Below are 17,516 nucleotides of genomic sequence, written 5' to 3' on the forward strand. Positions count from 1 at the left end.
AATCTCCACTAGACAGCTGGTGACTGCCATGATGCGTCACCTCCTGTTTCTCTATTTTTCCTATTTCTTCTCCTGAATGCCCAAAGGTTGTTCTGCTGGAAGCGAAACAAGTGGGCGCTAGAGCAACGCTTGCGGACTGGGGGCAGATTCTCATGGTTCCTCTGGCTATGTTCTTGGGTTCTGCTGAGACCAGGAAATAGAGGCAGAATGATGATCACTGAGCCAGTCTGTTTCCCTTGCAGACAAAACCAGGGAACATAGGGGAGCCACCACACTGATCCCTTCCCTGCTGGCTGTAAGGAGGACAGAGGCCCTTTGGTATCATGCGGGGATGGAGCGGAGGGGAGGACGCCCCGGCCTGGACCTCCTTCACTGCCCCTTCTTTCCCAGCAACCCTTGGCAATTCCCCCCGCCCCAGCCAGTGCCTGAACTGGCTTGCAGCTGAACCAGCAACCCAGCTGGCGAACTGCCTTGTATAACTGTAGCCCCCACGGCCCAGATCTGCTCTCTGGGTGCAGGTCTCAGGCCCCATCATGAAGCGGGGCTGGAGGACTGGTAGCGTGGCTCTGCTGGGCTCAGGACCCAAGCGGAGTGCCAAAAAACAATGCCCTCATCTGCATGCAGCTTTGCATCACATTTGCATACCAACAAGAGACTGGCCCAGACTTGCCTGCTGTGTGTCCAGGAGTCTCCAGCAGAGGTGTGGGTCAGCGGTCGCTTGCTACAGGGTCGGGGCAGTGAGTGCGGCAGTGCGTGCATGGGACCTTTTGAAGGAGGTTGCCATTATCTTCTCCTGACACTTCCTCTAAAATCCCCTTTGACCACTGGAAGTGGTTCAATCGTCTTAGGACGCCAGCTCTGGGTCATCTTGGTGTCACTTGAGCATGCTTTGGGAATGCCCACGTCTACTCCCACATCTACTCCCCACCTAACTCAAATTACTCAGCAAACCCCACAGCTCTCCTCCAAGGGAAATCTGTGGCCAAGAAAAATAATGTTTTCACCATACAGCCCTATCAGAGCACAAGTAACATGCAGATTAATATTTTAAGATGATTAAAGAGAGCTAATTTTCCATGTGTAGGGTTATCTGATGGTACAACCTATTGCTTTATGGATGACCGAGTCAGGTTCCACTGATCTGACTAGGGATGGGTCTCCTCCTTTGGTGCCCACACTGACAGCCACGGAGGGAAAGTTTTTGGTAAAGGGGGCCAACCTACCCAGCCACAAGAGAACATTTCTTTGTCTAAGGGTACTCCCTTGCTGTAAGTACCAACTCGGTTTTCAGTGTAATTCTCAGATTTAAGTTTAGTATCAACAGAGATTTAGCAGAAGTGAGAAAATCCAACCCTACATCCCATTTTATTCTCTACCCAGAGTAACCAGAGAGGAAAGGCTTTCTTTAACTGGCAGTTTTCAATTAAGCTGTGTTCTATGAATAGGAAAAAAAAAAAAAAATGGTGTATAGAAGCTAAGCTACTCTACATTCTGAAGAGGACAACTTCCGCACATAGGCATCAAACTGCTGACCTGACTCAATGATGACAAAGTCAGAGAGCTTCACGCTGAACATGAGAACATGCAGAGTGAAGCATAGTGATCATCATTCTGCCATTTCATCCACAAACCAAACTCAGATACAGTATGCTTTGTATATTTTGTTGTTGTTCAGTCGCTAAGTCGTGTCCAACTCTTTGCAACCCCATGGAGTGCAGCACGCCAGGCTCCCCTGTTCTTCACCATTGCCTGGAGCTTGCTCAAACTCATGTTCATTGAGTCAGTGGTGCTATTCAACCATCTCATCCTCTGTCATCCCCTTCTCCTCCTGCCTTCAATCTTTCCCAGCATACTTCTATATACATCTTTCTACAGTAGATAATGTAATTTTTAACTTAACAGAAATAAAATGTGAAGGATTTCCAGAAAGATCCAGATCATTAAATAATATTCCTGTACAATCACAGAGCTAGACAAGAGCTCAGACAAGGAAACTGAGGCCCAATAGGTTAAGTGACACCACAGACACACAACCCGGCTGTGCAGGCCACCCAACCAAACAACGTGGCCAAAACTTTAAAAATGCTTAAATTTTTCACTTGAATTTCAGACACACATTTCTTCTCTTACCAGAATTACTTCAAAAATGCGTGAGATCAGTTTGCTGTCTTCCACAAGTCTGTTAGAAAAGAAATGCAAAGATAATGTATTAATAATGATTCTTAAAATTATTTAAACTGCTGCCCCAACATGGAGCACTGCAGCCCCATGTTTTACTGCTGAAATACTGTGACTGAGGAATAGTAAGATTAAACACTCATTTTAATACACTGAATTACATCTAAACACAAGAAATGTGAGGCTTCTTTGAGAAGGACTATTAGCTTTGCCTCATTGATCTGCACCAGGCAAAACCTCAAACATATATATAAATGTAAAAAATGTATCTAAAAAAACAATTATCATAAAGACTATCAAAATAAGCAATGTCAGCTGAAGTAATGCAACCTATCCTTCATGTAGTTAAATTATAAGCTTGCCACACTGTAATCTTTCATATGTACCTCATTAGTTATTTTCTCAACATTAATGATTTAATGTTCAATGATTTTTAATGATCTTTAACTTTAAAAAAAAGTAGACACCAATCACATAATAGCTTCGAGGCACTTTCATCAAACCTAGTGATAAGTGGTCATTTTTTGTAACAGAAGACTTTCTCTAAGCAATTTAAAGGAAAATAGCCTTTATTCAAAAGGGATAGTTTTTTTAAGAACAATACTTCAATCTCTAAATATTCCTTTAGTCCAAGGGTCAGAGAACTTTCTCTGTAAAGGGCCAAATAGTAAATATTCTAGGCTTCGCAGGCCCTGCAGTCTCTATAGCAACAATTACCTCCGCCACAATAGTGCAAAAGTAGGTATAAATAATCTATAAATTAATAAGCATGGCTGTGTTCCAATAAAATTTTATTTCCAAAAACAGGCAGTTTCCCATATTAGGCCCATAAACTATAATTTGTTGATCCTCCTTCAGTGGCAAAAATCACTATAATATTGTAAAGTAATTTAGCCTCCAACTAATAAAAATAAATGGGAAAAAATAAATAAATAAATAAAATAAAAAATAAATAAATAAATAAAAAGAAAATCAAATTCCTTAACTTCACTAGAATTTACTTTGTAGGATAAACCACAGCGCTTAAGACAAGCATATTCCTTTCACTGTAGGTATGGGCTGTTTGTCTATTTCACAGAGGACGTCAGGGGGATAGAAAGGGAATTTATCATCTGGCCTCCCTGGAGCTTGTTTGTCTATAATACTACATTGATAAAAGAAAAGCCTATGAGACTAGCAAAAGAAAAAAAAAAAAAAGATCACAGTGTTTTAGAAATATCTGTTAAGGAAAAGCAAGCTACAGAGTGAATCCCCAAAGACAGAAGCACTTAGAAAACACTAGCTCAGTATCCAGCAAAAATAAGCGTGATCATTTTCTATAGTCTCGATAGATCAGAGGGGAAAAGCTTTGACTACAAGTATTAAATTCATTGACATTCTCTCACTTTCCTGGGCAACTGCAGGCTCAGGAAGGAAGATGGAGCTCCTTATACCATGAGTGGGTAAGACAGCAAATGCACAAACTCAGGACCAAATGCAACTTTAGGTCAACACATCCTTATTTCTCTTCGTTTCCTAGATATTAACCACATCATTTCCTAAATTGGTCTTATGAAATTTTTGTGATATATACTCTTACCAGGTCCAGGCCCGAAAGAGCCAAGCACATACATCTCTGAGTGTGGTTGCCCTAGCAACCAAAAGCCAGGAATATCATAGGGACAGAGGCACCTGTGCTTCCTCAGTGGTACCAAGGAGTGACAGCTCCCTGCATCACAGCCTACTCCAACATTCAGATCCAAAAGCAGACACTCACAAGGCCAGACTTTTTATGACGGTATTTTAAAATACACTCTATTACCAACATGTGTGCATGCTAAGCTGCTTCAGCTGTGTCTGACTCTTTGCGGCCCTGTGGACCCTATGTAGCCCTCCAGGCTCCTGTGTCCATGGGATTCTCCAGGCAAGAACACTGGAGTGGGTTGCCACGCTCTCCTCCAGAGGATCTTCCCGACCCAGGGATCGAACGCCTGTCTCTCGTGTCTCCTGCATTAGCAGGCAGGTTCTTTACCACTAGTGTCATATGACTACATAAATGACCTTAATTCAATCTTAAAAATTGCAACTAGTTCATCTCCAGGTCTCTGCATGACAAGCAGGCTGACCTGCACTACCTCTTAAGACTCTTTTAAGTTCTAACAGTTCGATCCTTATATTCTTCTGAACACAATCAACCAGAACAATTTTGTTCTTTGATCTGACTAACACATCATTTAGAGCCATGTCTGGAAAATTAAAAGCAAATTCAAGGTTAAAAAAAAAAAAATCACTTTTAGTGAAAAAAAATTTTTTTCTATGACATTTTCTGTGACCCTTGAACTAACTTCACATGTAATCCCAAAAGAATGCTAAAACAGGTATGGGACAGGGGTGGCTGCAAACACTTACAACTATCTAAAATGCATCCGTTTTCCAGACTGTGGGAAGTGACCGATAAGTGGGCGATGAGTACTGACTAGCATTTTCTTAAATTTAAAATAATAAAATAGATATCTAAAGGTGTCACACATACTATTGTTTCTGTGGCATTTTTATTTCACTTATATGTGTACTGGGTAGTGACCTATTGTGAGTTGTATAAAAAATACCTGAAATCCACAGATTCCAGGCTGCTTCAGAGACCTTAGTTTTTAATACGTTCTTAAATTTTGATTTTAAAAACTGGGTCTGCTTACTTAATGCATCTCCTTTCCTATCACCACAGGTCCAATTAGTAGCTCAGCTCTCAAACGACCAAACCCTTAATGTGCTCTGAATAATGGAGTGCACTTCCTCTGACTTGGTGTTCCGGGGAGCAGCTTCGGGGCTCGGGCCTCTGTAGCCCAGGGAGGACGAGGTTTACCTCTGAACAACATGGATGTGGCTGATTCTCAGGGAATTATTCAGGCAGAAAGTCTTAAATCATTATATTAAACTCTGGAAAATCATGATGCAAAAGGCGACCTTATTTGGGGACTCTGTTGTGGTTGGCCCCCATGATTTAAATGACCAGTATCATTTTACTACATGAGTCTGCTGTTTCCTAAAATTGAAAAGAATGAAAATGCTATGGCTTATGGACAGCCCAAAGGACAGGAAGGGAAAGATTTATCTGAATCTTCTAAACCAAAAACAAAGTAGAGATCTTTTTGAAATTATCCCACATCTTCAAAGGATTGTGAAGTTATTAACTGTAGTAAACTTTTCTTCTTTTATGTTAGCCATTTAAGCACACTGTGTTTAAGTAATTCCAGATGATTAAGTTGAATATACTGCCATTTCTAAACTCCATTTCTGGGACTACTTTACGTTGGGTGTTTTTGGATGGTTTAGGGGAGGGGTTCTTTTTCCCCTAAATGGTGTAATTAATGATAAGAGTGTGTGTGATGGAAGAATTTTCCTTACAAAGTTTATTTCAGGAGATTCACTGGGATTTTTGTATATCTGTGGTTCATGTTATTAACAAAACAGGTACTGTTTGCATTAGAAAATTTTAGATGAACTTGTGAAAATCTTTAGGATACATTATTTGGAATTCTAACTCCTGTTCTTAAAGCAAATTTTGCCATTGGTGTTGGGAATTTTTTTTTATTTTTAATTAATGAGTTATTTTATTAATTGATAAATGATGTATTGATAAAAATTTTAAACTATTTACTGATGTTTGATAACTCATTTAAAATACCATATATTTAAATTCTGATAAATACTTGGTTGAGATTTAACTACAGAAGCCATAGCACAAGTTTACAAGAAAATTTTATCACAGACCATGCTAACCAATAACCAAAAGGATTTAAAGTATACTTTATATAAGAGGTCAACACTTTTGATGTAAGAAAAAACAATGGCTTTTGAGATAAAGTTATTGACTGACCTATGGAGTCAAGGTGGCCTTGGTTCTCTCTATTTTCTGGCACAATTACTTTTCATACACTTTGAAAATAGGGCTAAATATAACCTATATATATAAATATAGATACAAAAGACTAGGTTCAACTTAGGTAGGGAAAATTGGTACAGGGAGATCACTCTAATTCTGTTCAGAGAGATACAGCAGTAGGTTGGGTTGAATTTCAAACTATTATTAGCTTTTTAAAAAAAAAAAAAAAAAAAGCAGGCAGAGGATCTCCACCTGCTTTTAGCTCAGTTATACAGGCAAGAAAAGTGGCCTCCAAAAGTGAAAAAACACATGTCTACAGAAACATGGGGGTCTATCCATCGAGTTACACTGTCTTGAGTTTGCTTCCTTACTTGAAGGCTTTAATCTGCTCCAGGGTGGAGATGACGAAGAAGGGCCACGAGCCTAGAGTCACAGTCCTCATCAGTCAATCCTATCCTTCAGGAACAATGTCCTCCCCAAAGGCTTCTCCGAGGTCTCGGCAATTCTGGGGTCTATCTAGTCATAAAGATCTTACTTAGTACTGGAGACATTTCTTCTTCCTGGATACTATGTCAGGTTGTGATTAACACTTTTGAACCCTTGTCACGAGCTAATCTTACAGCTCAAAATCAATGCCTTCAAGCTCAGTCAAGTCAAATGGCTTGACAAATGTCTGACAAACAGATATATAATAGCACTTAAATGTGGAATCTACAAGAATAGTACAAATGAACTTATTTACAGAACAGAAATTGAGTTACAGATGTAGAAAACAATCTTACGGTTAACGGGGGGGGGAATGGAAGGGAAAAACTGGGAATTGGGATTGACATATAGAGACACCTACATATAAAATAGATAATAAAGACCTATTGCACAGCACGGGGAACTACGCTCAGTACTCTGCACTGACCTATGTGGGAAAAGAATCTTAAAAAGAGTGACTGTGTGTATATGTAAAACTGAGTCACTCTGCTATACACCTGCAACACAACACTGTAATCAACTATATCTCATGAAAACATTTTAAATGGCTTGACAGATACATAACCAAACAAGAAAACAAAACTCAACTTCCATCAGAGGTATATTCACAGGGCATAGGTGACCAGGCATGGGGAGAACTTAGGGAGCAGCCCAGATGACTGAAAGGAGGTGATCACGAGCTTGAAAGACAGGGGACTGGCCGGTTACAGTGTGTGGAGACAGGTGTGCCTACCTGGAGACGGTGGTGAAGAGAATCAGAGAAGGCTCATTAGTAAAGAAACAACATAACTGTCATGCTCACAAGTGTGGCTTTCACCCTAAAAGGATGGGAAGCCTCCATTGAATTTTAAGCTGAAGAAGGACACGGTTGGATTTGTTATTCAAACTCCAATCTAACAGTAACAGGAAAAAGGAACAGGTGAAGGAGTGCAGGCTAGAACATCGCTCCTCAAAGAGTGGTCTGCAGGCCAGGGCCAGCCTGCCAACAGCCACAGACCTATGACAACAGAGTGACAGAAACTGGAAACATTACATTTTTATGTTAGACCTGATGATAAATTTAAACTTTATGGCAGTTTTAAAACATGGCCCCACCAACACATGATGACAAACAGAACATCTGCATCAAAGAACCTGTCCATGAGATATTTACAGTGGATCATCCTGGCAGAGACCATCTTCCCCAGGGAGCACATTTCACATCACCAGGAGTCAGACGTACTGACGTCATATATACCCTGATATCATGCATCAAAGAGGGGACATCTTCACTTCTGGGGTATGCTTGTGAAAAATGCACAACACTAATCTAACCATGAAAAATTCAAGCAAATGTGAGAGGCATCTTACAAAATAACCACTCATAATACGTCGAAAGTGTAAGTCATGCAAGACAACAGAAGGTCTGCTCTTTAGGTCTCTGCGAAGGAGACAATGGGATGATTTGAGAGAATAGCATTGAAACAAATGCATTACCATATGTAAAACAGATAACTAGTGCAAATCTGATGTATGACGGAGGGCACCCAAACCCAGTGCTCTGTGACAGCCAGGAGGGACAGGGTGGGGAGGGAGACGGGAGGGGGGTTCAGGAGGGAGAGGACAAAAGTATACCTATGGCCGATTCAAACTGATGTATGGTAAAAACCATTAGAATGCTGTGATTATCTCACAATGAAAACAAAAACAATTTTTTTAAAGACAACAGAAGGGTGAGACCTGTCCCAGATTGGAGCAGACTAAGAAGACATGAAAACTAAATGCAGTGTGGGGTCCTAGATTGGACCTGGGACCAGAGAAAGGACATTACTGGGAAAACTGGTAAAACTGGAGTAAGATCCGCAGATTAGTCGACAGTGAAAGATCTTTCTCCTTAGAAGAAAAGCTATGACAAACCTAGACAGTGTATTAAAAAGCAGAGGCATCACTTTGCCAACAAATGTCCGTATAATCAAAGTATAGTAAAAAAAAAAAAAAAAAAAAAAAACTACTGGTCTTTCCAGTAGCTTTTCCGATAGTCATGTATGGATGTGAGAGTTGGACAATAAAGAAGGCTGAGCACTGAAGAATTGATGTTTTTGAGCTGTGGTGTTGGAGAAGACTCGACAGTCCCTTGGACTACAAGGAGACCAAACCAGTCCATCCTAAAGGAAATCAACCCTGAATATCCATTGGAAGGACTGATGCTGAAGCTCCAATACTTTGGCCCCCTGATGCGAACAGCCAACTCATTAAAAAGACCCTGCTTCTGGGAAAGACTGAAGGCAGGAGGAGAAGGGGACAACAGAGGACGAGATGGTTGCATGGCATCACCGACTCAATGGACGTAAGTATGAGCAAGCTCCAGGAGATGGCGAAGGACAGAGAAGCTTGGCATGCTGCAGTCCATGGGATCGCAGAGTCAGACACGCCTGAGCAACTGAACAACAAATTATATCAATGCTTACTTCCTGGTTTTGAAAGTTGTACTACGGCTCTATAAAATGCTACCATGAGGGGAGACCTGGTGAAGGATATAAGGAAATTTTCTGCAATATTTTTGTAACTTTGCCATGAGGCTAAATTTATCTCAAAATGTAAAGACTTTTCTTTTTTAATGGCTCCTAAAGTCTTCGTGTCTCCTCTCTTTTAGAAGTGGGGTCTGCGTCCTCTCCTTTTGAATCTTGGCAGGTTTGAAAGTGCTTAGACCAACAGAGTAGCACAGAAGTGACACTATGTGATTTTTGCTCATATTCTGTTTGTTTGTTTTAATTTCACTTTCATAGCATTTTAGAAAAATGCTTATTCCAGCTATCTGCTGCTGCTTAACAAACCAACCCCAAATACAGCATCAGAGAGCAATAACTACTCTGCCACGTCCATGGCTTCTGTGGGTGGTGAAATCTGGACAGGGCACAGTGGGGGGTGACCTATCTTTGTCCCCAGTGTTTGAGGCCTCAGCCGGGGAGACACAAAGGCTGGGATTGACTAGACTAGCTTAGAGGCTGTAATTATCTGAAGGCTTCTCTATTCACATGTCTGGTATCTGGGCTGGGATGACTCAAGGAAGGCTGTTAATTCTGTTCACTGGATCACCCAGTACTGCCCTGTACACGTGGCGTGGCCTCACACAGCGTGGCAGCTGAGCGCCGAGCAGGAGCCTTCCGGGAGAACCAGGCTGAAACTGCAGGACCTTTTGTAACAGAACCTTGGAACATAGAGCATCGCTTGAAAACAGTTAAGAGGCTAAAAGTCCAGCCCAGACTCAGGTGGAGGGAACTAGAGCCGTCTGAAGAGGGAGAGGCATTGTCACATAACAGAAGAGCATGGGGCAGGAGATGTTTTTTGCAGCCATTTTTATAAAACACAATCTGCCGTGGGCGTGGTATTGGGCTGCAACATGTTGAAATTTCAAAATCTGTTTCTTCACCAGATAGTTTGAGTAACACCAAGGCAGAACCAGAGAAACCAGTTAATACGCTACTGCAGTGATGCAATGGAGACATGACTGAGGCCTCGTATTAGTTGTCTGTTGGTGCATAACACATTACTATAAAATTCATGGCTTAAAGCACACCCACTGACTAACTCAAAGGTCTGTAGGTCAGAAGTCTAGTTCAGTATGGCTGGTTTATCTGCTCAGAGTATCAAAGGTCTAGAATCAAGATGCCAGCTGGGCTAAGTTCTCATCAGGAGGATGGAAGGGGTCCAATTTCAACCTTACTACTGACAGAATTCAGTTCCTTGCAGTTGTAGGACCCAAGTCCCTATTTCCTTGTTGGCTGTCAGCCAGGGATCCCTCCCAGGTTCCTGAAGACATTCTCATTCCTTGTCATGTGGCCCCTTCCATCTCCAAAACCAGCAATGGGGAATCTCCTCCATGTAAAATCCTTCTCAAGCTTCAGATCTAACTGATATGTCTTTGACCTCTAGATCAGATTTAAATGGCTCATATGATTAGTCAGGCCCACCATGAAATGATCTCTATATTTTAAGGTCAACTAGTTTGGAACCTTAATGACATCTGCAATAAGCCTCATAGCAGCAATAAATTAGTCTTTTAACTGAAAAACTGGGAGAACATGGGCTTGGAGTCTTAAAGGTTATCTAAGAATTCTGCCCACTACAGACTTGACCTTGCCTCCACCTCAATTCCATCTTACTTCACCTCCTTTTTTCAAAAAATGTAATTCAGATTTGATTCTTTGAATAAGCTGCTTCTGACCAACTTGTGTATAAACCCCAAAATAGATGCTGGACATTTGTTAGCTTTCCAACAACACTGGGTACGAGTTTTAGATTTCGTATTTGTTCACAACTGAGCACTAGACTACAAAGCTTTTTTTGTTTCTTATGGCTTACATAATTTACCAGCTAAGTGGGCCAACAACAGTCATTTTAAATAAAAAGTCTCTAACATTAGCTGAGTTTCAAATTATTGGTTCACTGAATCAGCTTCAAAAGGAAATGGTTTCATAATGTTTAGTTATGGCATAATATTATGTCTGTCTTGAAAGCAAGAAAATTTATGATGTTTCTCCTTGAAATGTTTGCCCTTGCTTGCAATGCTTGCTAACTGTCTTAGAGAGAACTGCAGAAGCCTTCCCAATAAAAGGACACATATAAAGACTTATTTCCCCAGCAACCCAAAAACGCGGGGTTAAGATTTCAGCAGCTTTAGCAGAGAGAATTTCAGACCTGGTCATTTTACAAAGATCTACAGAATCCTCCATGGAACAGGCATCACACTTCTTCCTAGAAGAAATCTGCACCCCAGCGGTCCCAAAACATATACAATATAAAAACAATTTAAGCCAGGTTATAAAGCTCCATTTGCTGAGCAAGTGTGAGAACTAAATGAGCACATGAGCCACGCCAGAATGTGCCTCTGAAGTACCAAAATCTCCCATTGACTAAAATAGCATGAGAAAGACACAAGGTTCAGTTAAGAGACACTTTGGTTATGTAAAAAAAGCACATGTTTTCCAACAGAAAGGAGATCTTAGATGGAAAAAGAAGAACATTAGCAAGTTTGCAAAATGCTTTTCTATTATCTCAATAGATGCCCAATACAGCCCTGTGAAAGTCCACACCTGTTGACTGAATCTAGGCAACAGAACGCTTCTGTAACAGATAGTATGAAAGGTGAAAAAGAAAAGCAGCAGTCAAGAGGCTCTTCATGCAGTGTATGGAATGACTGACAAGACATCTCTAACTCCTAACTCTAGATGCTGTGAGGTGCCTGAAAGTCCCGTTTCGTCTGTGGCTTTACAGGCACCGTCCCCACACTGATGCTCCTGTTAACCAGCCAAGGGCTTCGGCCCGCCTCACCCAAACAGCCCCCTGCTTCCTGCTCTGGGTCCTGAGCCCTCACCCTCTTTCTTTCTGAACTCTGTGGCTCTGCAGCTAGCCTCCTTGATCTAATAATTCACTGCATCCTTGGCACTCTCCTCAAGACACAGTTCTGTATTGGTCCCACAGCTCCGCATATATTGAAGTTACGGGTAAGAAGCATGTTCATCCTTGCACCAAACCGGCAAAGACAACGAACAGAGAGAAAGGCAGTCAGTAAGAGAAAGGACAGGCTGGGACACAGGTTCCTAAGGGAATCACTAGAATGTATATTACGTGGACAGCATTTCTTTCCTCTTACGGACATGAGCTCAACACTTAAAGGAGCACTTGCAGGGACTTCCCTGGTGGTCCAGCAGCTAAGACGCTGTGCTCCCAACACAGGGGACCTGGGTTTGACCCCTGGTCAGGGAACTAGATCCCACATGCCACAATTAAAGATTCCTCATGTGGGAACTCTAGACCTGGTGCAGCCAAATCAATACTTTTTAAAAAACACTAATTGTATGTGAGATATTTTAAATTTTATTTTCAATTTCATGAATCTGCTTGTTTTCTATGGCTCCTTTTCATCCTATTACTCAGTAATGAGAGACCTTTTTCGAATCTACTTGAAGTCAGGCTAAGATTTCTCCTTTTCTTGCTCTCACTCAATAAACATTACTGAGTGCCTATCATTACTGAATACAACACACTGAGAGCTACGTCCAGTGTTAGAAGTGCTATGAGAGATGGCTATAAAGGGTACTGAAAGGATCATAGGAATCGTCTGAGGTGCAGAGTAACTGTGGATGGCCCAATAACTATGATTTCCATGCTGCCCATGTGCTAGCTCAGTGGATTCTATCAAAGAGAAACCACAGGGATGATGGTGATGACTAATTCTTTTTTTTTTTTTAATGAGAAACTGAGGCACAACGAAATGGTCTAGCGACAAGAAGTGAGGCTGAGACACAAACCTCGGCTGCTTAGATCAGTGTCCACACTGCACAGAATAAGGACTGCTTGAGCTGAACTCTGAAACAGGAGTAGGTTATAGATCAACAGTGAATGAAGGATGGAGCAGAAGGGGAAAGAGGACAGGTAAGAATGAGCTGCGCCCTGGGCAAAGGGAACAGCATGAGAGAAAGTAAAAACAGAATGGCTCCTTAAGGACACAGAAAAAGCAAGTTTATCGCGTAAGTGGAAAAAGTAAAGAGAAGGCAGCGCAAGATCAGGCTGGAGGGATAAACCAGGGCTGACTGCAGACGATCCTGTTATCCATGCTGGTGAGCTTAACTTACTTGGTAAACTCCAGCCTGCAGGCCAAACCCCACCACCTGCCAGTATGGCCCACGAGCTAAGAATATTGTCAGGTTTCGAAATGGTTGGAAAAAATCAAAAGAAGATTTCATAACATATGACAACTGCATGCAATTCAAATTTCCACTTCCATAGTTTTACTGGAACACAGCAATGCTCATTCCTCCACACAGTGTCTGCAGCTGCTTTTACACCACAGTGATAGCTGAGAGGCTGCAGCAGAGACCATATGGCGAGTGATGCCTAAAATGTTTACTATCTGGCCTTTTGCAGAAGAAGTTTGATGAGTTAGCACATGTCCCTGATCTAGATGACTGGGTGCCACTAAGAGAAGGTCTAGGCAACGATGCCATCACCAGCTTTACATTTTTACAATGATTATTCAGGCGATAGCGAGAGGATGGCCTGAACACAAAAAGAACTGGGAACAGGAAGATCAGTTAGCTGCCAGTGATGACTCTCAGGAGGTGATAAGAACCAAAGCAGGAGTAAACAGGAAAAGATTAGCAAGGCTGTATCAATATGACTTGAAAATCTGTCAAATACAGGGACTTCCCTGGTGGTCCAGGGGCTAAGACTCCATGCTCCCAATGACTCAGAAAGAAATTTTTTTAAGATTCAAGAAATAAGAGTTTATTTTTTATTTTTTTATTATTTAAATTTTAATTTTTTCATTAATTTTTATATATTTTTAAAGAAAAGAAAAGAAAATCTATCTGATGCAGGAGAGACAGAAGAGGAAAGAAGTTCAGAATGACTCCAGTACTTCATTTGTCCTACCTGGAGGCCACAACCATGACCTCCACCAGAGCAACAAACATCACAGCAAGCAACCTCATCTGCGGAAGCTCCTATACAACAATTCACTGGTCTTAGAGCTTCATCTCTTACTTAATCCTTACTGTGAGATAGGCATGAGTGACCTTACAGAGAAGGACACTAGAATTGAACCTTATCCAAGGTACACAGCTAATTAATTGCAGAGTTCATGATTTTCAGCTGCTCTAAGATACAATATTAAGACAATGTTTCAGGGAAAGGCTACTCTGGACAAGAAGATGAGTTAAATTTGGAAAGAGGAAGGACAAGTGAGGACAGACATCCATGGAACACCAATATGTCAATAAAGAGCTGGCCAAAAAAAGAAAACCTGGAAGTCTCAAAAGTTCACCAGAAAAGGACATCAAAGGGAGTGAAATGGAAGAGTCTAAAAGAATAGCTTCCTCTTCTTGGTGTTCAGATCTTCAGTTTAGTCTCAGTTCCTAGAAGTTGTACTTTCATTACACTGAGTAATTTTAGGACCCCCAAGCTCATTTCAGGAGCTACTTCTAAGATCAATCCATGATACTGGTGCTAACAGATAAAAATAGGGAGAAGATCAACCTGAAATCACTGAACCAAAGGCTATCCTGCTGACCACAAAAACTATAAGCTAGGTTATAGATTGCCATTCATGTTATAGCTTTGGATAAGAACCACTAGTCTGTGTCTGGGTATGTACTTAAGAAATGTATGCTTTTTCTTGATCATACAAAATGAATAAAAGCCTTAATAATTATATATAGCTATTTATATTAAATTATTTTCATAAAATATATAAATATAGAGGCATAAAATACATTCATTGAATGTTCTACTGGGGAGAATAGCAAAGCATTACAAATAAAATATTCTAATGTCAGCACTATAAGAAAATCATTAATAAGTTTTAATATATTATTTCCCTATTTTTGGATTCATATAAGACATGGGACCATCTTCATCTTTAAAATAATAGTAACCGTTTCTTGGGCATGTTCTTTGTGTTGCTTGGACAGCCATAGCTGGTTTGGTGTCTAATAACCATAGCTGAGTCCATTTTACAGAAGAAAACATTGACACTTAGGCTAGTGAAACAGTCCGCTCACAGTCATTCATTCACAAAGCCAACGACGGACCTGGGATTAGAAATGGAATCTGCCTGTTCTGACAAAGCATTAGGTGCATTACATCATAATACGGGATAAGAGAAAAACTCAAGTCATACTACATACATTGGGATTTTTAAAGTATTAAGAACATTTCCCATGTCATTACATATTCAATTAAGTATTAGTTCTCATATCTACATACCTTTCTTTTCTGTTATTAGTCAACTTTTTCTTTTTTAATTGAAGTACAGTTGATTTACAATGTTGTGTTAATTTCCAGTGTATAGCAAAGTGACTCAGTTATATATACATACATACATACATATATTCTTTTCAGACTCTTTTCCCTTACAGGTTATTACAAAATACTGAGGATAGTTCCCTATGCTACACAGTAGTTCCTTGCTGGTTATCTATTTTACATATAATTGTGTGTTTTTGTAAATCCCAAACTCCTAATTTATCCTTTGTCCTTTCCCCTTTGGTAACCATAAGTTTTTTCTATGCCTGTGAGTTTATTTCTGTTTTGTAAGTAAGTTCATTTGAATCGATTTTTTAGATTTCACATGTAAGTGGTATCATACAATATTTATCTTTCTCTGTCCAGCTTACTTAGTAGGATCATCTCTGTTGCTGTTGTTTAGTCACTAAGTCATGTCCAACTCTTTGTGACCCCATGTACTGTAGCCCACCAGGCCCCTCTGTCCACGGGATTTCCCAGGCAAAAATACTAGAGTGGGTTGCCATTTCCTCCTCCAGGAGACCTTCCTGACCCGGGGATCAGACCTGCGTCTCCTGCATTGGCAGGCAGATTCTTTACCACTGAGCCACCTGGGAAGCCCCATATCGATCTCTAGGTCCATCCATGTTACTGCAAATGGATTATTTCATTCTTTTTAATAGCTGAGCAATATTCTATTGTATATTCTTCTAACCTACTTGTTAGAATTCCTTGATTGATGGACCCCTGTTTTCCACTTTTTGGTAGCATTCATTAGGGAAGTAAAATGTGGTTAAGGGATTGTGTCAAATGAGCTCAACTTCTCATTCAACCCTCTTAGCTCTGCGCTCCCAGGAAAGTGTGAAACCCTGAACATTACTTTTCTCCCAAGTGATACCACTGCCTGCGTCCCTTCCTGATGCTGAGAAACAAATAAGGTTGTGCCTGTGAAGTACCCAGCACTGTCTGGTACATGGAAACTCTCTGTCAAAACAGACACCAACTGTGTTTACTATTAGTGTTGCTGCTGTTTTAAATCATGCTTTAATGGACATTCTTATATGTAAGAATTTGTGTGTATCTCTTACTATTTTCTGTTAGGATGAATTCCTAGACGTGGAATCAAAGGCTATATTTAAGGTTTAACACACACTGGCAGTTTGCCTGCCACAAAAGATGTACCCATTTGTGACAGTCCGTGTTCCACTAGTCTGTGAACAAGGGCTATTAACATTTTAAAAAACTCCATCAATATGATGTTTTTAATATTTTGGTGGAATTTTCTTTGATTACTAATGAGGGCAACTCTTTTTCATATTTATTGTTAGAAATGGCCTTTTCAAGTTCTTTGTCCATTTGCCCTTTGGGCCCACCCTTCTTCAGAATGTCAAGATACCTAATGATATCTGTCCCTAAAAGCTGACCATTATGTTGAGTCTGTAAACAGTTGGCTTAAGCAGGATCTATGAGTCCAAGCAGAGAGGCAGACACACAAACTGCGCTCTGAGGGCACACGGCATTTACCTCCTTAAAGAACCAGGGCCAGTCCCCTTCACTGCATGGGCTTGTTTCCTCTGGAATCTGCTGTGGCCGAGAATGCTAAGTAATAACACATGTTTGAGATGGTGATAAAAACATGCCAAGGAAGTCACAGAACATTATTTGAAACCCAGACCACTGTTTAGTCTGGCAGCTCTTGTGCTCTTCAATTATATGACAAAGGCCCCGTCTGTATAGCAAACACTGTAATACATTCTGACCAATAACTGTCACCACATGGAATCAGAAGATTTGACGTGTGAGAGAGTTTGGTGCGGAGACAGGAGAGCTGAATTGGGAGTCTGTCTTGTGCCTCAAGTTACATTCCATTCAGTGGGGTATCACTTGGTTCTACAGAGTTGACTGACAGTGGCAGGTGTATGCGACGGAATCACAGACAACGCCTGGCTTCATCAAGAGTAGATTAACAACAATAAGGAGGAACGTGCAGCTTAAGACTGTTAAGACTGTTAATTCTACAATGGGCCATTACCTAGGGAAATCATCAAAAGAAAGCACAAACGGGACAACAGAAATATGAGGCTAAAACTTGCCCAAAATTATCAAGAGACCGATTCTCTCAGATTTTAGAAGGTACACTGATCATACTAAGAGACTTTATTTAGCTGTTATTGCTACAGTTAGGATGCCACGAAGGTTTGCTGGCTGCAATAACCAGGTAAAGGTT

General features: G+C 40.8%; 1 protein-coding gene across 4 annotated transcripts in view; it reads right to left on the minus strand.

The window, feature by feature from the left end:
- ULK4 (unc-51 like kinase 4) overlaps positions 1 to 17,516 on the minus strand; it is a 496,024-nt gene that overhangs the window by 281,982 nt on the left and 196,526 nt on the right. For all 4 annotated transcript variants that reach the window (XR_010662955.1, XM_065933097.1, XM_065933095.1 and 1 more), the window contains one exon: positions 2,131 to 2,179. Coding sequence is in view for 3 of the 4 variants with exons in the window: in XM_065933097.1 (XP_065789169.1) it covers positions 2,131 to 2,179 (49 nt within the window). In the remaining variant the exon portion in view is untranslated. The remainder of the gene's footprint in view (positions 1 to 2,130; positions 2,180 to 17,516) is intronic.

Source organism: Muntiacus reevesi, chromosome 4 (assembly GCF_963930625.1).
Source record: "Muntiacus reevesi chromosome 4, mMunRee1.1, whole genome shotgun sequence".
NCBI classification, from domain to species: Eukaryota; Metazoa; Chordata; class Mammalia; order Artiodactyla; family Cervidae; genus Muntiacus; species Muntiacus reevesi.